General features: G+C 33.7%; 1 protein-coding gene and 1 long non-coding RNA gene across 6 annotated transcripts; one reads left to right on the top strand and one right to left on the bottom strand.

The window, feature by feature from the left end:
• The first annotated feature begins 4,752 nt into the window (after nucleotides 1-4,752).
• Nucleotides 4,753-8,111, top strand: LOC114303700 (uncharacterized). The gene is made up of 2 exons (XR_003643829.2): nucleotides 4,753-5,000; nucleotides 7,672-8,111. It is a non-coding gene; the product is annotated as an uncharacterized LOC114303700 (long non-coding RNA).
• Nucleotides 8,112-10,524: 2,413 nt separating this feature from the next.
• Nucleotides 10,525-13,730, bottom strand: LOC114303697 (protein DETOXIFICATION 43). Of its 5 annotated transcripts, none has more exons than XM_082901766.1 (8): nucleotides 13,370-13,730; nucleotides 12,829-12,929; nucleotides 12,157-12,320; nucleotides 11,845-11,916; nucleotides 11,612-11,723; nucleotides 11,374-11,469; nucleotides 11,147-11,268; nucleotides 10,525-10,932 (listed from the first exon to the last, which is right to left on the bottom strand). In XM_082901766.1, exons 1-5 carry the CDS (start codon nucleotides 13,417-13,419, stop codon nucleotides 11,625-11,627), a joined length of 486 nt encoding a protein of 161 aa, XP_082757892.1. In that variant the 5' UTR covers nucleotides 13,420-13,730; the 3' UTR covers nucleotides 10,525-10,932; nucleotides 11,147-11,268; nucleotides 11,374-11,469; nucleotides 11,612-11,624. The 5 variants fall into 5 exon arrangements, with proteins under 5 accessions (XP_082757892.1, XP_082757891.1, XP_082757894.1 ...); XM_082901765.1 differs by having other exon boundaries at nucleotides 11,821-11,916; XM_082901768.1 differs by having other exon boundaries at nucleotides 12,208-12,320; nucleotides 13,370-13,716.
• Between the last annotated feature and the right edge of the window lie 9,611 nt (nucleotides 13,731-23,341).

The raw sequence follows: 23,341 nt of genomic DNA on the forward strand, positions 1-23,341 counted from the left end.
AAGAAAAAAGAAGAAAGAAGAAAAAATATATATATATATATATATTATAAACAAACCGAACACCAAGCAAAACCAAAAACAGAGCATGAAACAAATATGTGTAAGTATATGAAACGGAGTATGAAACCAAAACCAAAAACAGACTTACTTCTTTAGCCAAAACAAAAAACAGAGCATGAAACAAATACAAACAGAGCATGAGAGAAAAACCTTCAACGAAGAAGCTTGAAATCGGTGAGGGGTTTGCTCATTATTTTTTGTTTTTCCAGGTGATTTTGCTTTGCTCAATTATTTTTGCAGATGCTTTGCTCGTTTTCAGCTGAATCGGACAGTATCGGAACTATATCGCTCACGTATCGGATTCAAGCCGATACGTGTCGGGAATCGGCCGCTACAGACGCGAAATTCATTCTCACCGGTATACCGATGAGTATCCGACTCGACACTCCCATTTTCCGTTACGAACGTACCGGCTGATATTTAGAACCTTGCTCTATACCACAACATTTTTATCTTATTTCTATATTTTTAAAATGAGATATATGTTTCCTTTATATAGTCCTTTACCTCCTTAATAGATCGTTAGGATCAATTTGATCTAAGAGTCATCATTAATCTTCTAAAATATTTAATGATCTTTTTACCCTTCTACTATATTCTAGAATTTTTTAAAATTTTTTGGTACATAGTGGAGTTGCTATATATTTTTCTAAATACTCTAGAACCTTGTAAATTTGTTTTAGTAATTAATGGACCTATTCCCATAAATAAGATTAGGTTGATAGATGTGATCATCCACATGGTAACATAATTGATCCAAACCAGCTCGCCCTCATTGATTATTTTATTTATTTATTTATTTTTATGAATATTTTATTTAATAAGTTTTAAAAAATAAACGGTTTAAATCATTGAATTGGTCCTAAAATAAGTTTATCATATGGTATAAAAATATTTTATTATACATAACTCACACCACTGGTACAAACTTAAATCTCAATATAATAAATTTTTTTTTTTTTATATTATGTGACAATTAAGATGACATTTTTGTCTATTTTTAAATAAAAATTAGCTTTAGAAATGAATTAGGAAAAAGTTAAAACACAAAGGGTCAAAATAAATTTTTTTAAAAATAAACAAATATAAAGGGGACAAACTGTAACTTATCCTAATTTTTTTTTGAAGAAAATACTAACCAAATGAACCCTAAGTAAGATGAGGGTTATTTATATGAGAACCCCTCAACTATTGCGAAATATTAACTTGACTCTCTAAAACTATTAAAAAGTATCAACTTGACTCTCTAAACTATAAAAACGTACAAGTAAACATCACAAACTATTGAGAAGTATCACTTTATCTCTTAAATTATGAAAGCGTACAAATGGATCCCTTAAACTACAAAAGTGTACAAATTGGATCCCCTCACAAAATGCATCAAACTGAGAAACATGCAAACAGCTTAGGGGGTCCATTTGTACGCTTTATAGCAAAAAAGTACTTCTCAATAATTTAAAGAGTTTATTTGTATGCTTTTATAGTTTAAGATGTCAAAATGATACCTCTCAATAATAAGGGTAATTAATGTTCGGTTTGATTTGGTTTTGAAATAAATCTTGGGCCCAAACCAAACCATAAAAACATGGTTTAGTTTGATTCGGTTTAAAATTATGTTTTTTTATAAATTTTGTCATCATTGACAATATGATCACAACATACTCAAACATGAAATAAAATGCCATCATTTTACAAATAATAATTATTTAAATGATTATTTTGATAAAACTACAATTATAAAAGAGCATACTTGCAAGAGTAGATGGTTAACAACTTATGAATATATAGGAGATATTAATAAGGCACTCAAATATCTACAATAAATAACAAATTATATATATAATTAAACGGCCTGGTTCGATTTTGAATTAGAATTACAACTATATAATCACGGACCGAATCATAAAATACGATTTGCCTGTTTTAAGAATTAGGATCGAACCAAGTATTAAAAAAGTAATCCAAATCGTGTGATTTGATCTAAATCGGATCGGATTGTAATTTTTTTATATTTTTTTGCTCAATCTACTCAATAGTTAGGCAATTTTAGTATAAAAAACCAATAAAATTATCATTAATTTTGTTATTACTAAGGGGTTGTTTGAGAATGTACCGATCACATCATCTTTTTATTTTTTTATTATATTTTTTTATAAAAAATTAAAATATATATTAAATAAATAAATTCCAAGTAGGACACATGACAACATAGTAGGTACAACCTACTGGATCATTTTCTCAGAGAGAATTGTCTGACAAGGGTAAACACAACCCCCCCTCCCCCCACCCCGGGGGGGCGCGTATATGTTCATGTGGAATCGTGAATTGAGGAGTGATTTAAAAAGTTGTTTAAAAGTTAATTTATTTATTTATTTTATTTTTTGCGTGTAAAAAATGTAAGAGGTGATATAATTTAAAATAGATTAAAAGCTATAAGTTAACTTTTTTTTTTTTTTTCCCAAATGGCCCCTGAGTTTGTGCTGCGTTGTACTGGGTTGGTATCGTGTGTGAGCATATCATAAATTTTTGTAATATTAATCACTTTTTTCATCTCAAAATATTAGTCTTTTATTCTATTTTTTATTATTTCAAAATATTAGTTCGTTTTAAAAAATTAAGTACTAAAATAATATGAATTTCTTATTTTACTATTCTTTTGAATTTATTAACAACATAAAAAGTATAATTATGACAATTAATATTTCTCAAAAAAATACTATCAAAGGGTAATTTTGAAAAATAATTTTTTAAAAGTACAATAATTGTACTAAAAAAAATTACATTCCTCAAAAAAATATTGTTTTAAGACGAAAGGAGTATAAAATTTTAAATATTATATTACATTAATTTGTGATGAAATTATATATTTATAATTGATAAAAGATAGCAATTCTTGATAAAAAAAAATAATACACCAATCTATTTTCTAAACTCAATAATATATAATTAATTGATAATTAAAAAATATATATAATCTTAATCTTTTAATTGATGACATATAATCTTTTGGTGAATGCTCTTCCTGATATCAATCATACATTTTTCACATAGCCATCAAACTGATTCGCATAGATCTCCCTTCTCGCCCTTTCCATTCTTCTCCCACTCTCGTGGGTTGTTTATCTGATCTACTATCCCTGTTTTTTCACTCTCCCAAACTTTCTCACTTTTGACCACGGCCAGTCTTCTCTACCAAAAAAAAAAGCTAAACTATTCGCTCAAAGTTTGTCTTCTCATCAATTTGTTAGGATCATGGACATCTAAAAAAATAAATAATAAACAATCACACACAACTAAGACACCAAGGGCATGTTTGATTGGAAGGATTAAAGCATGGGATTAGGATTATTAATCCGTGGGCCCAATCATCCTATGTTTGTTTTGACATTTTGGTTTAGGACTATTAATCCAATGGATAATTAATCCAACAAATTTGTAGGATTATTAGTAATGGGGTAGGGGTGGGATAGTTAATACCACACTAATTTGATAGGATTATTAATACCTCACTATTAGTATTGTGAATCAAACATGGCCCAATAGTTATGTGGTTCGGCTCAATATCTACATCCATAGACAGAAACGAGAATTTCACTAAAAGGGAACAAAATACAAAAACAGAGGAGGACACTACAACAAACTAACTATTTATAGCATCATGTTTACGACATGCATTAAATGCATGTCATAGTTAATACATTCTACGGCATTTTTTTTTTTGCAAGCCGTTAATGTTTTGTCAATAATAGCATACATATCATGTAAGTCGTTGATTCATACATTTATAGCGTACAAAAGTATGCCGTAAAAAATGTATGTTTTTACGACTTACAAAAATATGTCGTAAAATATTTGCACATAAGACGACATACATTTCATGTTGTAAAATATTATAACTTTATACAGCATACATTAACATGTCATGAAAACTTCTGCCAAAAAAAAAAAAAAAAAATCAATCAGAATTTTTTTATGGCATGCAAAAGCATGCTGTAAAAAATGTATATTTTCACGGCATATAAAAATATGTCATAAAATATTTGTATTTAAGATGACATACATTTCATGTCGTAAAATATTATAACTTTACAAGGTATGCATTAGCATGTCGTGAAAATTTTTATTAAAAAAATTTCAATCCGATTTTTTTTTTATTTAAAAAAGCTAATAATTTCCAACCAAGCTTCTCACCTTAAATTTTCCTAATTGAGGACAATATAAAAAATAATTTATACATTATTTTATAATTTAGTCTCTTTTAAGAGATAATCGCACCCAGTGGGATTTTGGGAAAAAAAAAATTACACATTCATGAAAAAGTTTATAATTTTAATGATTAATATTTATATGGCTTCTCACTAATTTGTAATTATTATTTTTTTAAATTACCTTGATTTGATATTTTTCTTTCTTTTAATAATTTATTTATTTTTTACTTTTTAGATGTGTCTAATCTAAAAACAACTAAAAAAATAAAATATTTGTTAAAAAAAATATATAATATATATGAAATGTATTAAATTTTATATTTTTTTGAATTTAGTGATTTTTTTTAAAAAAAATTAAAAAGTAAAACATTATTAAAATTAAAATAAAATATTTCTTTTAATATATGTAAATTATTTGAATTTAAAAAGTAAAAAAAAATTATTTAAAATATTACAAATATTACAATAACTAAAACAAAAAACTGAAAAACATTTTAGGTCCCTTACTCTCTCACTCACTCTCTGGTGTCGATCTCTCTCTCTTTCTCTCAACCATCTCTAAACCCTAATCTCTCAACCGATCGAATCAGCCTTCTTTAGCCCCGTTTGATCTAATCTCAGAGCGATTGGTGATTCATCTCAAATCCAATCTCAGAGCGATTGGCAATTTCGAAGCTCCACCGCCTCCACTATCTGCACCGGCGAAGGAAGCGAGGACCATCGTCTAATAAGGTGAGCACTACCGTTTCTCTCTCTCTCTGTTAGTTTCGTATTCTCTTTCTCTCTCCCTCAAGCTCTTCCTTCCCGTCGAGTTTGAGCAATTTGCTGTATAATAATTTGTTGATGGAATCTCAATTAAATTCCACTAGTGCTTCGTAGTGCTCTTTGATTTGATCAATTGTTTTTTCCGGGAATCCTGGAAGTAATCTTCTCAAATAAGTCTATAGAATTAAGGTTGAACTCAGCAAGAGTGTTCTCAAACAACTTGTTCTCTTCAAAAATTCACTCAGTATGCATTGGAGGAGGTGGCAAAGAGATAAAGAACTATGATGGTTTATCAAGGTTGTTGCCAAGATGTGGTAGCTCCATTTTTTGCTGATCAAAGAATTTTGAGTAGAGTTAAAATGGAGTAGAATGTTGCAAAAAGGGAATTATATATAGATAAATTGATGCATAGACATACACACAAACATAAATACTTTAGTAAATTTTATGTTAATATAGTTCACATTCCCCATTTGATGCTCTACTCTTTAGTGTTCTCTGTTTTTTCCAGAATTTTATTAGCTTACCTAACATAGTGTGTTTGGTTCTGTAGCTTTTGTGTTACCACTGATGACAAATGCCAATTAGGGGTCACAAAATGCTATAAATAACAAATATAGGATATGTCGGTGAATTTGGATGTATGTATTGTGGTAATGGGTTTTCATGTCACTTTGGTGTTTGTCTGCTCTGCTCTGCTCTTCCAGTGCTGATCTCAATTCAGTGGTGGTCACATTTTTTAAAATTTCATTTTTAATAAAAAGGTGTCTTAGTCCAATTGAAATACCTAGCCAAATGGGGATTCAAATCCACATGTCTTAGTCCAATTGAAATACCTAGAGAAATGCTATTTGTAGCTAACATGTAACATGGGTCATATTACAAATAAATCTCAGTTTTGCAACGTATTTTTCGTATTCTAATATACATAGATTCACAACAGGTGCAACTTCTCCAATAAATATTGGATGCAATAGTAGGTCTATTTTAGTGGTGTTTCTTAGCAATATGAAGTTTAAAATGGCACGTCATATGTAATATATTTATGGCTGCATGTATGCTTGTGTTTTTATGTATGTTTATGCAGTATAAATTAGATCTTGCAGAAATGAAATTATAAACTGCATTGTTGATTTGCTGGAGATTGAGCTTCAAGCCAAATAGGCACTGCTGCATATTCTCCACTCATTAGAATAACCAAGTTTTGTGGTCTGGCAGATTTACTAATTTGTGTAAATGAGTTATTTCAAAATTAACTAATTCAAAACTTGTGAATGTGTAAATGAGTTATTTCAAAATTTGTGTGAGTGTTGTCGTGTCGAACAAAAGAGATTTTGAATCTCTTAATTTTATATTTAAGTAATTCTACGTTTTAAAGAAATGAACTAATTTAAATTCCCACAAAGAAAGTAAATTAATCAATTTTTTAGTTGTCATCTTTACAGTGCAACACATGTACTTATCTAATTTCTTAATGAGCCAATCCGAAAGTGATCCAATTCATATTTTTTCAGACATTCAAATGTGTCTTAATTATACCTCGGATGGTAATGTTTACGTAGTGGTTGAATAGCCTTTGTATGCCCTAAGATCCTTTTTTTGAGCCTTGTCATATTTTTAGGCCTATAATGTGGTCCAGCAGTAACAGTTTAGCTCTAAGCAAACACCTGATGATAGTGATTTTCCGCCCACTTTTTGTTTCTTGGCAAAATTTACCTTCCGCTTGGATTGTGGGGTTAGAAGAAGAAGAAAAAGAAATGATTGTAAAAGAAAAGAAATTATCGTGTTTTCTCACTATCATGTTTGGATGAGTAAAAGAGCAAAATGTGATATAGGGATATAGGTGATATTTCTTTTCTTTTAGTGCATTTTAATGAACAATCTCGGTATTATAGAAGATACACAAGCAATCAGAGCTTGTTTCTTGCCAAATCTCATTACTTTTGGTGAGAAATGAAACCTATAAAATAAAATTAAAGTTCTCTTTCTTTTCATTTCTCACTGTTTCCAACTAATTTATAAATCAAACATGAGAAAAGAGTTGTTTTTCTCTTCATTTCTTGTCATTTTCTCACTGTTTCCACACGATAGTCTTGGTAGGCAGTAATATATTTCTTGTCCTGCACCGGCATGCATAGCTTTCTAGCACGGTTTTCATCCAATTGAAACATGAATGGCATTTTGCTTTGAGAAAGAAAGAGAGAGTAGGGGAGAGTGGGCTACCTGTTTCATCTGCTTGGGTAGAACCTATTTTCTCAATTTTTTTAATTATAGCTTTTTTAATACTTTCAGATTTGTGTTTTTTTATTATTTATTTATTTTAATACAACTCTTTTAATGAGGACTCCAAAATAGCTTCTTGTGTTCTTTAGTGAAAATTTGAGGGACTTATTAGAGATCCACTTGAATTAGAATGTCCATTTAGTTTTTATAAATTCATCAGGTTGAGTAGACTCATAAGTGTGACCACCTCAAAATATGTATTCTTCAGGTTGAAATTTTCTTTTCTGACATTGATAACATATGTAAGTGAGTTCTCATTGAAGCTTTTTGACACTTTCATTTCCTTTGTTGAACTAATACTTCGTAAATGGGATGAATGTCATGCAGTATGCTTATATACTCTTAATTTTTGTAGGATCAAAGTAATGGTGTGTCGAGCTTAGCAAATGTCAAATGCAAGTTGTTGCATTGGGAGGGGTCAAACTTGGTAGTTGCAAAAGGCCAAGTTGCATCAAGGGATCCCAAGTCAAAGGTGCTTCATGCAACTCTTGGACCTTTGTGTTGGAAAGTATAGGTGAACCACGTAACAGTCAACGTGCCGTTGTTTCGTTCTACTCATGATATGTATGATCTTCAAGATGCAATAGGAAGTACAGTTGCATGGCCTAGTCAATTCATTCTTTTGGACTAAATATTAGACTAATTGATTTACGATTTGTAGTTATACTTTTTGGATGTTTAAAGTCGTATTTTAGAGATTAGTGAATCTTATGATTTGGATACTTTTTTTGATTTGTATGTTTGAGGTTGTTATCAGCTTGATATGATAGAAGTTGAGGATATAAGTTAGTATGCAGGTTGTTTGGTGTATGGATATTAGATTTTTTTGCTTACTTCATAGTTGCTGCTTCTGCTTGGTTTGTAACATGTTGCATTTTATAAGCTATTGTCTACATACGGTTATGCAAGGTCATGTTCCTATATATATATATATATATATATATATATATTATATTAAAAATAACTTTTTACGGCATGCAAAATTATGCCGTGAAAAGTGTAATGATTTATGGCATGTAAGAAAATGTCGTAGAAGATTATATACGACATACAAGGCATGTCATAAATATATTAAAAATGACCTTCTACGACATACAAAATTATGTCGTGAAAAGTGTGATAATTTATGACATGCAAGAAAATGTTGTAAAATACTATATACGACATACAAAGTATGCCATAAATATATTAAAAATAATCTTCTACGGCATGCAAAATTATGTCATGGAAAGTATGATAATTTATGGCATGATAAAAATGTCGTAAAAAGTTATATACGACATACAAAGTATGTTATTAATGTTTAATTCATTACTTTTTACAACTTTATCTGCATGTCGTAAATGATGCTCAACTTTCCACGGCATGTCATATAACGGCATTTGTGTGCATGCGGTGAAAGAGTTTTTACAGCATGCATCGCAAGCCGTAAAAATTCAATTTTGTTGTAGTGGGAGATAAAACTCTCACTCAACTCACAGCTATCTGTCTCTCAAATTTCTGATACAATTCATCCTCTCCCTCTCGTCTCTATTTATACACAAAGATGAGAGAGAGAGAGAGAGAGGAGACAAACCCACTAAAATTTTCTACCTTCTTAATGGTGAGAGTCAACAATGGCAAGAACGTGAAGAGAAGGGAGAGCTGGCCTTGCAGATGCTCAGTTCAGACTTTCACTTGCGGTGGAAGTCCTCGTACGCCATCCTCCTTGACTCTCTGCTTGCATGCATGGGGTTGGAGCTAACAATTCTCCCCCTTCATACCCACATGCATGACTGACTTCTCACTTGAAGTCCATCCCAACAACGTCTCAGCAAATTTCGAGTTTGTCTCTCGAGACCACCTTTGTAAGCATATCAACTAGATTCTTATTTATATGGATCTTGATCAGTTCCAATAATTGCTTTTCCATCACTTCACGGATCCAATGATACCGAACATCAATGTGCTTCGTGCGAGAATGATACATAGAATTCTTGCTCAGGTCGATGGCACTCTGACTATCACAATGTACCGTGAATTGTTCTTACTTTAGTCCCGACTCTTGGAGAAATCCTAATGTAGATTTCCTACCATAAAGATCGCCTGCCATATCTAAATCTGTATAACCATCCAAGATTGGTTTTGCTCCTTCAAAGCAGAAACACATTTTAAATGTCCCCTTAAGGTACCTCAGAATCCATTTAACTGCTTCCCAATGCTCTTTCCCAGATTGGAAAGAAATCTACTTACAACTCCAACAGCATGAGTAATATCTGGTCGGGTGGACACCATTGCATACATCGAACTCCCTACGGCGGACATCTCTTCTCTTTCTTTAGTAGAGGAGGGACAAGAACTCTTGGTTAGCTTGAAATGATTAGCCAGCAAAGTACTGATTAGCTTGGCATCTTTCATGTTGAACTTCTCAATTACCCGTTCAACGTACTTCTCCTGTGACAGCCACAACTTCTTGGCTTTCCTGTCACGCATAATTTTCATGCCCAAAACTTATTGTGCAGGGCCTAGGTCTTTCATGTCAAAGGACTGTGATAACTCCTTCTTCACTGATCTGATTGCTGTGGTATCCTGTCCAACAATCAGCATGTCATCAACATACACTACAACAAAATTGAATTTTACGGCTCGCAATGCATACCGTAAAAACTCTTTCACGGCATACACACAAATGCTGTTATATGACATGCCGTGGAAAGTTGAATGTTATTTACGGCATACAGGTAAAGTTGTAAAAAGTAATAAATTAAACATTAATGATATACTTTGTCGTATATAATTTTTTACCACATTTTTTTTATGCCATAAATCATTATATTTTCCATGGCATAATTTTGCATGCCGTAAAAGGTTATTTTGAATATATTTATGGCATACTTTGTATGCCGTATATAATATTTTACGACATTTTCTTGCATGTCATAAATCATCACATTTTTTACGACATAATTTTGTATGCCGTAGAAGGTCATTTTTAATATATTTATGACATACTTTGTATGCCATATGTAATCTTTTACGACATTTTCTTGTATGTCATAAATCATGACACTTTTTATGACATAATTTTATATGCTGGAGAAAGTTATTTTTAAAATATAATATATACATATATATATATATATGAATATAACCTTGCCTAATAGTATGCAAATAGTAGCTTAAAAAATACAACCTGTGAACAAACAAAGCAGAAGCAACAACTATGAAATAAGTAAAAAAATCTAATATCCATACATCAAATAACTTGCATACTAACTTCCATCCTCAACTTCTATCATATCAAACTGATAACAAACTCAAACATACAAATCAAGAAAAGTATCCAAATCATAAGATTCACTAATCTCTAAAATACAACTTCAAACAAGCTGATAACACCCTCAAACATACAAACCAAGAAAGTGATACATTATCAAGCTATTCAAATCCCTATCATCCATGAAGGGTACAATTTTGGAGACAAAATTGCATTCCCTAGGATAATATTGAGATGCCTAATTATTATTATTTTTAATTATTTACATATTTTCGAACAAAATCTCAAACTTTCATCCTAACTTGACAGCTTGTCGCCTGGTAATGTAATTGGTAGACTGCAACAGCTTTGAGTTATACTCTGCAAAAATTGGGGACAACAACACTAACTTAATGAAAAATAAGCATAATACATGATTACGAAACAGGAATAGGAAAAGTGGCGGGTTTGAGTATAAATGTGCCAATACGAAAAGTGGTCCAATTTATAGTTTCCTTCTGAAATTTGATCAGCTTTGAACTGGGAAATTGCTTGAAAAGGACTATTTATTCACAGAATTAACAAAGGAAATTACCTCAAAATCCCAGAAAATGCACGTAGACCCATAAAAATGGTTAAACCAAACCATATTCCAACAAAACCATGGCTTTTCCAGAGAAGGAATAAAGACGTAATGCTCACTACAGATACCAGACCCTGATGATACAATAAAATTATTAGTTAAAAAGGAGTTTATATAGACAATATAAAAATAAAAAAATGTTTTTGTTCTTCGTCTAGAGGAAACACTAGTATACTTACCATGGAGTATGCAAAATAAATAAAATCTGATGCTCCAAAGTTTACACCATCAAAAACAAAGGCCAATGAATTGATTGGTTGTGTAGCTGCTACAAACTAATGGGAGTATATCATAAATTTCAGTTTAGACTCCCGAAATAAGTAAAAATACTGACATATGAAAACAAATATTTTTTTGCTTAATTTTTTTTTAGCCAAAAAAAAAAAAAGAAGCCATTTTGCCAATAGATGGAATTACCGGAATGCCTATACTAATGAGGTGAACAACATTTTTGTCCTTTGTAAATATTCCAGATCCAAATTGCAAACGGAGTCCAACAACTACAGCGAGCCTCAGACCCAAATCCCATCTGCAAAATAAAACCTCTCAAACATATTCAGGCTTGGTATAATGAAAATTGAAGAGGGTATCAAAACAATTGCGTTTGTTGAGAGAACAATTTGTACACTAAGAATTGGAAAATGGTTTACCTGCAACACTCGGGTTGCAACAACTTTTGCTTTCTCATAATCCTTCTCAGCAAACGCACAAGCAATGATAACCTGGAAGAATGAGATAGAGAAAAAAAATAATTGATTGATCAATTTATGTTACAATTGGAAAAAAACAAAAATACGAAGTTTCGTTGTTATTTGGTTAGGCTCTCTTTGGTTCTCAGAAATTGGAGAGAGAGACACACACAAAAAAAAGAGTTTCTCACATTGTCTTCCCTGATTAAATAGAAGAATTTCTCCCAAATATTCGAAAGGGGAAAAATTAAAAAGAACAGCACGTGGCCATACCTGTCCAGCAATAGCCAAACCATCAAAAAGAAGCGACGAGGTTATCCAGACCTGTAAGCAAATCTGAAATGCAGCCATAGGTGTTGCACCGAGTCTTGCAGCCAATGATGTTGCTAAGGTTACACAGAATGTCACAGCTATTACCCTTGCCAATAATAGAAAACCTGTGTATAAGCACAAAACAATAAAAAAATAAAAAAAAATGAAGACAGTTAAAAGACAACTAAACTTGAAGCTTATAGGAATTATTATTCATCAAGTAAAGAATAAGAAGCAGAGTCAATAAGGAGGTTGGATCCTTATTATAAAGTGACATGTTCATTTCAGAAAAATAAATTTGGATAAGAAGCCATTCGTAAATTTTATGACATTTTCTCACTTATAGTATTCAATAGTTGAGATGATATTTTTGCTCATAAGAAGTATATCACTGCTTAATCTTTTTAATTAGCGATCACATGCAAAAGGTGCCATTTTTGGAGACAATTGGAAAAGTAAGAAAATTGAATTTGTAAACTGAATGCCATAGACAACATAGAAGGCTATGGAGTTCTGAATATTTCATCAATGAACCTTTTGAGACTTGTTCCTTAATATGACGGTGTATTTATTCCATCTAGGCTGTAATTAACAACAAAGAACTTCTGACAGTGGATGCATTAAACTCCTTACCGTTTTTAAAAAACCGATTGAACTGCAAATCTTTGACACTTGGAGGTAAGAGATCAACTTTTGTCATCAATTTACACAAGAGGATCAATGAATTTAAATATCTGCAAAAAAAATTACAAGTATAAATAGTCAGAGAGATCCTTTGGAAGATCAAGACATTAAAATTGGAAAACTACATTTAAATATGCACTATCTGGTGGAAAGTCTTTGACTATAACCTACTGAAAGAATGTGTGCAATGGCTGCACCACTGACTCCCAAATGCTGAGAGAGCAATAATAACCAAAGATCATAAGCTATCCAATAAGCAAACACACAATCAACACAACAAAAAAATGCCTTATTTGACTCGATTCTCTCCTAACTACTTGTTCACCAAAAATCGATACACAATTCTCTCTACATCTAACACAGATGCGCCTATTCAAATCAAAATCAAGACCAAAATTGCAGCTAGATCCAGAGATCCAATCAATAAACAAAAGCATCAAATTTCAACATCGATACAATATATCATTGATTTTGAAATCAATCAACTCACAGTATTGCCGAGAGCAACGACATTGAGGAAAGGGGAAGGGTGGTGCTCATCTTAGTAGACGATGGTCCTCGCTTCCCTCGCCGGTGCAGATGTGGAGGCGGTGGAGCTTCGAAATTGCCAATCGCTCTGAGATTGAATCTGAGATGAATAACCAATCGCTCTGAGATTGGATCTGAGATGAATCACTAATCGCTCTGAGATTAGATCAAACGGGGCTGAAGAAGGCTGATTCGATCGGTTCAGAGAGATTAGGGTTTAGAGAGGGTTGAGAGAGAGAGAGAGAGAGAGAGAGAGATCGACACCAGAGAGTGAGTGAGTGAGAGAGTAAGGGGCCTAAAACGTTTTTCAGTTTTTTGTTTTCGTTATTGTAATATTTGTAATATTTTAAATAATTTCTTTTTTACTTTTTAAATTCAAATAATTTACATATATTAAAAGAAATATTTTATTTTAATTTTAGAAATGTTTTATTTTTTAATTTTTTTTTAAAAAAATCACTAAATTCAAAAAAATATAAAATTTTAATACATTTCATATATATTATATTTTATTATTTTTTTTACAAATATTTTATTTTTAAGTTATATTCAGATTAGATACCTCTAAAAAGTAAAAAATAAATAAATTATTAAAAGAAAGAAAAATATCAAATCAAGGTAATTTAAAAAAATAATAATTACAAATTAGTGAGAAGCCATATAAATATTAATCATTAAAGTTATAAACTTTTTCATGAATATGTAATTTTTTTTTCCCAAATCCCACTGGGTGCAATTATCCCTTAAAAGAGACACTAAATTATAAAATAATGTATAAATTATTTTTTATGTTGTCCTCAATTAGAAAAATTTAAGGTGAGAAGCTTGGTTGGAAATTGTTAGCTTTTTTAAATCAAAAAAAAAAATCTGATTGAATTTTTTTTAATAAAAGTTGTCACGACATGCTAATGCATGCCGTGTAAAGTTATAATATTTTGCGACATGAAATGTATGTCATCTTAAGTACAAATATTTTATGACATATTTTTGTATGCCGTGAAAATATACATTTTTTACGGCATGCTTTTGCAAGCCATAAAAAAATTCTAATTGCTTTTTTTTTTTTTTTTTTTTTTTTTTTGCAGAAGTTTTCACGACATGTTAATGTATACCATGTAAAGTTATAATATTTTACAAAATGAAATGTATGTTGCCTCAAGTGCAAATATTTTAAGACATATTTTTGTAAGTCGTAAAAACATACATTTTTTACGGCATACTTTTGCACGCTATAAATATATAAATCAACGACTTACATGGTATGTACGTTGTTATTGACATAACATTAACGGCTTGCAAAAAAAAAATGCCGTAGAATGTACTAACTACGACATGCATTTAATGCATGTCGTAAACATGATGCCGTAAATAGTTAGTTTTGTTGTAGTGATAAAGCAGGAGTATGATGAAGTTTCTACTGGGAAATTTCCTAACATATACACACTGGTTTGCAGCAGTTCTCTTGTATTCATGACCCACCATGAATGAGTCAAACTTCTTGTACCACTGTCTCGGCGCTTGTTTGAGGCTGTAGAGACTCTTCTCCAATCTGCAGACTAAATTTTCTTTCCCATTTACTTCAAAACCTTCTGGCTACTCCATATAAATTTCTTCCTTTAGATCACCATGGAGAAATGTCATCTTTACATCTATCTGTTCAAGTTCCAAATTCAAATCGGCCACTAATCCTAAAACTACTCAAATGGACGTCAATTTCACAACTGGCGAAAAGATTTCATCAAAATCAATACCTTTCTTCTGCCCAAAACCTTTGACAACCACTCGATCCTTATACTTGACTAGCTTTCTGCTGCCATGTTTCTTCAACTTGAACATCCATTTGTTCTTCAGTGCTTTTCGACCCTGGGAAAGTTTTACAAAATCATAAGCCTGATTTTTTTGCAAAGACTGCATCTCTTTTTGCATAGCTTGCTGCCAACTACTCTTCTCCTTATGATTCTAAGCTTCTTGAAAACTTTCTGGCTCCCCCTCATCATTAAGAAAAATATACTCAAAAGCAGGGTATTTTGATGATGGCTTAGGCTCTCTTGTTAATCTTCATAACTGTAGACCAACAGTCTCTGGCGGAAGGGGTTATGGCTTCTTCTACTCAACACCTTCTTCTTCTGGATCTTCTTCTTCTGGAAATCCATCATGTAACTCTACATCATTGGTCGCATTTTGCGGTAGCTCTTCTTCATCAATAGCATTCTGTGATGGTGCAGGATTGGGAACAATTTCTAAAACATCATCAACTTTGGGTTTGGCTGGTTACCCAAAGTCTTCTAAGGTCAAGCCTTCTTAAAACACTACATCTCGGCATCGAATGACCTTCTTGTTTTTCGGATCCCATAATCTGTATCTAAATTCTTCATCTCCATAGCCAATAAAGATGTATAGAGCGGCTTTATCATCCAGCTTATATCTGTGCTCCTTGGATATATGTGCAAATGCTTTGTACCCAAACATTCTCAAGTGAGAGTAAGAGATCTCCCTTCTAGACCATACTTCTCCTAGAATCTGAAAATTTAGTGGAACGGATGGTGATCTGTTAATCAGATAGCAGGAAACACGAATAGCTTCTCCCAAAAATGGCTTTGGCAACTTTGCCACTTTGAGCATACATATGACCTTCTCCACAATGGTTCGGTTCATCCTCTCAGCTACACCATTGTATTGTGGGGTTCTAGGAATAGTCTTCTCATGTCGATTGTTGCAAGTAGCATAGTAGGCGTCAAACTCTTTTGACGTGTATTTGCCTCCATTGTCTGTTAGGAGACACTTCAACTTTTTTCAAGTCTCCATTTCTACCATAGCATGGAATGTCTGAAAATGCTGGAACATTTCAGCTTTGGTCTTTAGGACATAAACCCATACCTTCTGTGATGCATCATCAATAAACATTAGGAGGTATTTTCCGCCACCCAAAGATTCCACTTCTATGGGACTGCACACATCAGAGTATACTCTGTTTAACAACTCTGATTGTCTTCTGGATGATGAATGGAAAGTGACTCTATGATGCTTCCCAAATAAGCAGTTGTCACAAGGATTTAATTTCGCATCTTTGGCAAAGCAAATAAGAGACTTCTTTGCTAGAATCTGCAACCCTTTCTCACTCATGTGACCCAGCCTTTTGTGCCACAAATTTGGTGATGCATCATCCTTTGCCACGTTGAGGCTATCTAAATTTACCTTCACATGAGTCTTGTATAGCGTGCCACTTGCATGTCCTCTAGCTACCACCAGAGGTCCCTTTTTTAGCTTCCATATGCCTTTCCTGAAGTAGTTCTTATAGCCTTGTCGATCTAAGGCTATCTCAGAGATAAGATTCAGGCGTAAATAGGGAACATGCCTAACATCTTTCAACACCATCGTGCACCCAACTTTGGTTTGGATGTGAACATCACCAATTCCCACAATCTTTGAAAAACTGGAGTTACCCATCTTCACTGTACCAAAATCTCCAGCTTGGTATGTATTGAAAAACTCTTTCCGAGATGTAGCGTGGTAGGAATCTACTATATTTACCACCTACTCGGTGTCAGTGTCTGACATATGGAGGCATTCTTCTTCTCCAATAGAGAATAATGCAATATCCTCTGTGACAGTAACTGTAGTGTTTCTATCTTCAGTCTTTGGTTGTCTATTGCCATGTTTTTGTTCTCCCTTCAAGTAATAGCAATATTTCTTTATGTGACCCTCCTGGTCAGAGTGATAACACTTGAACTTTGGCTAGCTCGTACCTTCTCTGGACTTCTCCCTGCCTTAAGATCTTCCCCTGCTACGTCCTCTACTTTTGCTTATTCCCCTGCCTTTGTCTCTACCTTTACTTTCTGTGATGAGGACATGGGATTGATCTCCACCCGTGTCTTTCTTTCTTGCCTCTTCACTAAATAAAGCATTTGTAACCATGCTCATGGTCAGTTTTTCTTCTGGTATAAAGTTGGTAAAGGACACCACCAACGTCTCCCAACTATCTAGCAAAGAACTAGGTAGCAATAGGGCTTGCATCGCATCATCTAACTCCATTTTGACAGTTGACAGTTGCCGGTTGGTTCACCAGATTTTGAAACTCACTGGTGTGTTCAGCAACAGAGATACCGCCTTTTAACTTCAAATTTACGAGTCGTCTCATTAGAAGGGCTTTGTTCCGAGCAGTCTTCGACTAGTACATGCCTTCTAACTTCGTCCAGAGAGCATATGCATCAGTCTCCTAGGCGACATCGTGGAAGACACTGTGATCGATCCATTGTCTGATCTGGGCAATGGTTTTCCAATTCTTTCGCTTCTAGTTTTCATCGTTTTTCATTGCTGGTTTGACTCCATTAAGATCAATGAGGTGAAACAAATCTCGACAGTACAGGACATCCTCCATTCTAGGCTTCCAAATTGCATAGTTGAAAGCATTTAACTTTATCATGGATCCCGAAATCGACATTGATTTCTTCATCAACACTTGTCTCTATAGAAAATGATCTTTGTCTGAAAATCAGGCTTTGCTGTTGAGTCCGGACTGGTCAAATTAGCCCAAAAAAGCACTTCAGATTGCCAAAATAGAAAATGCACATTTTTGAAATCTAATTTGCAAAATCTGACCGCATGGATGTGTCTGAAATATTCCAAATTGTTGGAAAACACTATTGGATCATCAAAAAGGGACTCAGAATAGCTCAGATCAAGCCAAAACAGGTTAAACGGTTCAGATTAGTGAAATCTGGTGCAGTTGAGAAGCACCGGATAATTTCTCCAGTTCTGCTGGCGTCAGCGGCTTGGTAGCTAGAGGTGCGGCTAGGTCATCAGCTCGGTCAACGGTGGCTTGGTCAGCAGCTCAATCAACGGTTCCGGCTCGGCTCGGCTGCTCGGATGATGTTATTATCTGGTGTGTACGCGTGTAACCCATGCTTATGGTAAGATCACAAGTCTTCTTCCTTTGCAAATGTGTGAGACGCGTGGGAGTGCGTGAGCACAGCGTCAGGTAACGTGCGTAGCGCGTGCGGCTGCGTCCGATCTCATTTTTCGACGTGATTTTCACCGTTATGCTCGTCTCGTCAAGGACTTCAACCTGGTGTGCTGAAAAGTGGATTTCGACCACTTTGAATTCTGGGCAATTTTTGAAAAACACACTTTGTTTTGCCAAAAAACACACAACACAACTCTGATACCACTTTGTTAGGATCATGAACACCAAGAAAAATAAACAACAAGCATCACACACAACTGAGACACCAATATTTACGTGGTTCGGCCCAATGCCTACGTCCACGAATAGAAATGAGAATTTCACTAAAATGGAGCAAAATACAAAAACAGATGAGGAGATAAAACTCTCACTCAACTCACAGCTCTATGTCTCTCAAATTTCTGATACAATTCATCATCTCCCTTCCGTCTCTATTTATATACAAAGATGAGAGAGAAAGAGAGAGATGGGACAAACCCACCAAAATTTTCTACCTTTTTTTATGGTGAGAGTCAACAATGGCAAGAACGTGAAAAGAAGGGAGAGCTAGCCTTGCAGATGCCCAGCTCAGACTTTCACTTGCGGTGGAAGTCCTCGTACGCCGTCCTCCTTGACTCTCTGCTTGCATGCATAGGGTTGGAGCTAACACAACTCATACGCTTATCTCTTTGCTTTAAAAAAAAATCATCTTTCAATCTCATGCCCATGATTTGTATGCTTCTATTTCAGTAGAGTGTGCTAAAGGTTGCTATTTGTTTCTCTTCTTTGAAAAATAGAGTACAATTAGATCCCTAAGTTTTTCTGATGCTAATAAGGCCTTATTCAACATAAGGTAAACCCTAGAAAAATTCAAACCCACTTCACTGTTTAGGGTGCTTCAAGATGCTATTTGGGAATCTGGGTTTGCTATATTTGGGGGAAAAGTTACAAATTTTGAGAAGTTTTGGAATTCGAAATTGTTCTGTGTGTGGAATGGGTTTTATTGGAATTGGAATAGCAGAAAACAAAACACCCATAACGTAAATTTTGATTTGGTTTTTTTGTGAAAGATGCAATCTAGGGTAGGGCCACTAGAGGAAAGCAAGGACCCTACTGTTACAGCTAGAACAACTCAATCTAAGGTTTTCCCACAAAGGCTACTTCAGTTTCTTGCGGCATTCCTGTTATTGTGTATTTGCTTTTCTGTCATTAGTATCTACATGATTCGGTATTTCGGAGTTAATAATGTTTTTGCAGTGACCACAACACTGCCGAGTTTCCAACCGTGTGTCGTCGAGGAGCCTACTAGTTTAGAACAATGGATCAAGCCTCCGTCGAATTTCCTTCACAAAATGACGGACAAAGAGCTCTTGTGGAGGGCATCTTTTACCTCGCGAGTAAAGAAGTATCCATTCAAGAGAGTTCCAAAGATTGCATTCATGTTCTTGACTAAGGGGCCATTGCCATTGGCACATCTTTGGGAAAGGTTTTTAAAGGGTCACGAGGAGCTATATTCAATCTATATTCATTCACTGCCATCGTTCCAAGTTGATTTCCCTTCCTCTTCGGTTTTCTACAAGAGACAAATACCAAGCCAGGTATGCAGTTACATTTCAAAGAAAAAAGAAGTTGTGGATTAAAAACATGTGCAGTTAATGTTGTAATTTTTATGTTTGTATGTTTCTTAATAATGTCTCACTTTTTGTTATGCATAAGCGTATCGTTGCACAAAAGTTCATTTTTATTTGTATAATGGGGTGATATTGTTAGAAATGGTTGGGAAAATTCTAGGTAAAACCATTTTTTCCTAAGTTTGGTCTATTTTTTAGGTGGGACTCGAGCGTCGATTTTTGCGGGTCAAAGTGGTAACGCGTTCTATGCCGTGTTGTAATTCACGTGGTATATTTGGTTGCTCAAAACCATTATCAAGTGAATGGAAAATTGAAGCCAAAGTGTGCTCCATGAAAATGGAGTTTTAGTGGAAAATCCTTAAAGGATGAAAAATAGGCTAGATCCATTGGACCAAAAAAATCACCACACACGCCCGCGCACGCTGCCGTTCGTCCAGTCGGGCGGGCTGGGCTAGGCTGGGCCTGGGCTTGGGCGCAGGTGCGTGGTGTGTGGTTGGGTTGGGTTTGTTCGGCCCAATACTAATCTTTTTGGGCAAAAAACATTTGGGTTTAATTTTATTTTTTGAAATAAAATCTGTTCAACTGTCCAGAATTGAAATTAATTCTGGAATTAAACTGTTCCAGTTTTTCCCTACACCCAAACAGGACCTTACGGTTTTTATCTGTTCAAATTTGAATCTAAGAGGTTTGTATCTGTTTATTCAAACTGAACAGGTATCATACCTGTTCAAACAGGTTTTGCACTTGTTTAATTCAAACCCAACAGCCATAAATTCTCCTATAAATAGACAAGTCTCTCATTTGTTTCTTTACTCCAATTTTCATCCGTCCTTGCCGCAATTCTTCTCTGCGTTTTGTTGCATTTATTCTAGTATTTTTCTGTGAAAAAAAGTGTATACACTAAGTGTGCTCGTTGAACAAATAAATTATAGTGCTGCATTTATTTGTTATTGATCATTTCATCTTGGGAGATAGACGTCCACATTCTGAAAGCACCGTGGAGATGACGAATTTGTCTGAAAGCACTGGACTTGATCAGATTATTATTCGAAGAAATTAATCAAGTAAGTTGTTTAATTTATTTTCTGTTTTATTTGTTTATTTAAATTAGATTTTAACTTTGTTTTAATAACAAAATAAAATCTATTTTTATTTATTTAGTTTTTATTTCTAGTTTGATTTTTATAATCAAACATTCTCTCTCATTTCTTATTTTTTTCTTTTGTATTCTGTTTGTCGTTTAGTACCCAAACAGAATTGATTTATTTAAGTACAGTAAAGATTGTCCAACAATCTTAAGACAGATTCTTTGTTGTATCTTTATTGTATTTAATTTTCTATGTTTTCACAAAGTGATATTCTGGTTGAAAAATGCAAATAGTATTTATAAACCATTTGACAGATAGTAGTAATATACTGTCTATTTTCTTTGACAACTAGTAGTAATATACTGGTGTCATTAACAATTGCAGAATATTATTTAGTGTTACAGAAAATTATTGTGGTATTTTATTTTTCTGGTTTTAGTAATAAGGAAAATAAAATTATTTTGTGTTATAATATATTTTCTGGTTTTAGTAACTAGTAAATTAAATTTGTGGTTTATTTTTCTGATTTTTGTAATCAGATATTATGGCTACTACAACTGAAACTGCAACTAGAAGTGGTACTTCTATTGTTACACCAACACCGGTCCCTATCCAGAACCATGTTCAAGTACCAATAAATCATGGAGAAAAACGAGAAAAATTTAACGGTACTGAGTTTAAGAGATGGCAGCAGAAGATGCTGTTTTATCTTACAACTCTAAATTTGGCTCGGTTTCTCCATGAAGAGGCTCCAGCACTTAAAGAGGGTGAAAGTGATCGGCAAGTTGTTGCCGTTGTAGAAGCTTGGAAACATTTAGATTTCCTATGCAGAATCTACATCCTCAATGGCCTTGACAACATGTTGTATAATGTTTACAGCCCTCTGAAGTTAGCAAAAGAATTACGGGATTCTTTGGAGAAGTAATACAAGACAGAGGATGCCAGCATGAAGAAATTTGTTGTCGGTAAATTTCTGGATTTGGTTATGGTAGACTCCCAAACGGTAATTTCTCAAGTTCAAAATTTTCAAATAATTTTGTATGATATTCTTTCAGAAGGTATGTCTCTTAGCGAATCTTTCTAAGTCGCTGCTCTAGTGAAAAAGTTACCACTGGCTTGGAAAGATTTCAAAAATTATTTAAAACATAAACGCAAGGAGATAACCATAGATGAATTGATCGTAAGATTGAGAATTGAGGAAGATAATCGAAAGGCTGAAAAGAGGAATGGAAAAAATCCCATTGAGTCCAAGGCTAATGTGGTTGAACAAGTTCACAAACCACATAATAAAAAGATGAAGTTTACTGGAGATGGTCCTAAACAAGGCGACAATAATGGCAACAAGAAGTTCAAAGGAAAATGCTATAACCGTGGCAAGACTAGACATCGAGCTTTTACTGCCGCCGTCCTAAGAAGGATCACGGAAGTACAAGGAAGAAGACTACCAATCAGGCCAATGTAACTGAACTAGATTACATCTCTGACGGGGTGAATGACATCAACCTCTCTGCTGTGGTGTCTAAGGCTAATTTGGTTGGAAATCCCAAGGAGTGATGGGTTGACACTGGAGCAACTCGTCACATATGTGCGGACAAGAAGATGTTCACTACCTACAATAAGGCTGCAAATAGTGAACAACTTTTCATGGAAAATTCTTCTACTTCTACTGTGGCTGGACAAGGAAAAGTGATTTTGAAGATGACATCAGGAAAAGAACTGATCCTCAACAACGTACTGCATGTACCTGACATCCGGAAGAATTTGGTTTCTGGCTCTTTGTTAAGTAAAAATGGTTTTAGACTTGTATTTGAGTCTGATAAATTTGTATTAATAAAGAGTGGCATGTATGTTGGTAAGGGATACATGAGTGATGGTCTCTTTAAATTGAATGTAATAATAGTTGTACCAAAAGTTGCTATGAATAAGAATAACACATCTTTTGCTTATATTCTTGAGTCGAATTTATGGCATGGTAGTTTAGGACATGTAAATTTTGATGCTTTGCATAGATTAATTGGTTTGGATTATATACCAAAGTTTGAAATTGATCCTAATCATAAATGTGAAATTTGTGTAGAAGCAAAACTAACTAAGGCTCTATTTAAATCGGTTGAAAGGAAAACCAAACATTTAGAATTAATTTATACAGATGTATGTGATCTTAAATTTGTTCAAACTAGATAAGGCAAAAAGTATTTAATAACATTTATCGATGATTGCACAAGATATTGTTATGTTTATTTACTGAGAAGTAAAGATGAAGCCTTAGAAAT

The sequence above is a fragment of the Camellia sinensis genome, chromosome 13, assembly GCF_055761805.1.
Source record: "Camellia sinensis isolate YWXY chromosome 13, ASM5576180v1, whole genome shotgun sequence".
Classification (NCBI taxonomy): Eukaryota; Viridiplantae; Streptophyta; class Magnoliopsida; order Ericales; family Theaceae; genus Camellia; species Camellia sinensis.

What these genes read in the sequence shown, in the direction of transcription:
- LOC114303697 (XM_082901765.1), bottom strand. Translation starts at nt 13,419, where the DNA reads ATGAGCACCACCCTTCCCCTTTCCTCAATGTCGTTGCTCTCGGCAATA. An exon ending in CAATCGGTTTTTTAAAAACG is followed by an intron (nt 12,321 to 12,828) that starts GTAAGGAGTTTA and finishes GCTTATACACAG; the next exon opens with GTTTTCTATTATTGGCAAGG. An exon ending in GTTTGGCTATTGCTGGACAG is followed by an intron (nt 11,917 to 12,156) that starts GTATGGCCACGT and finishes TCATTCTTCCAG; the next exon opens with GTTATCATTGCTTGTGCGTT.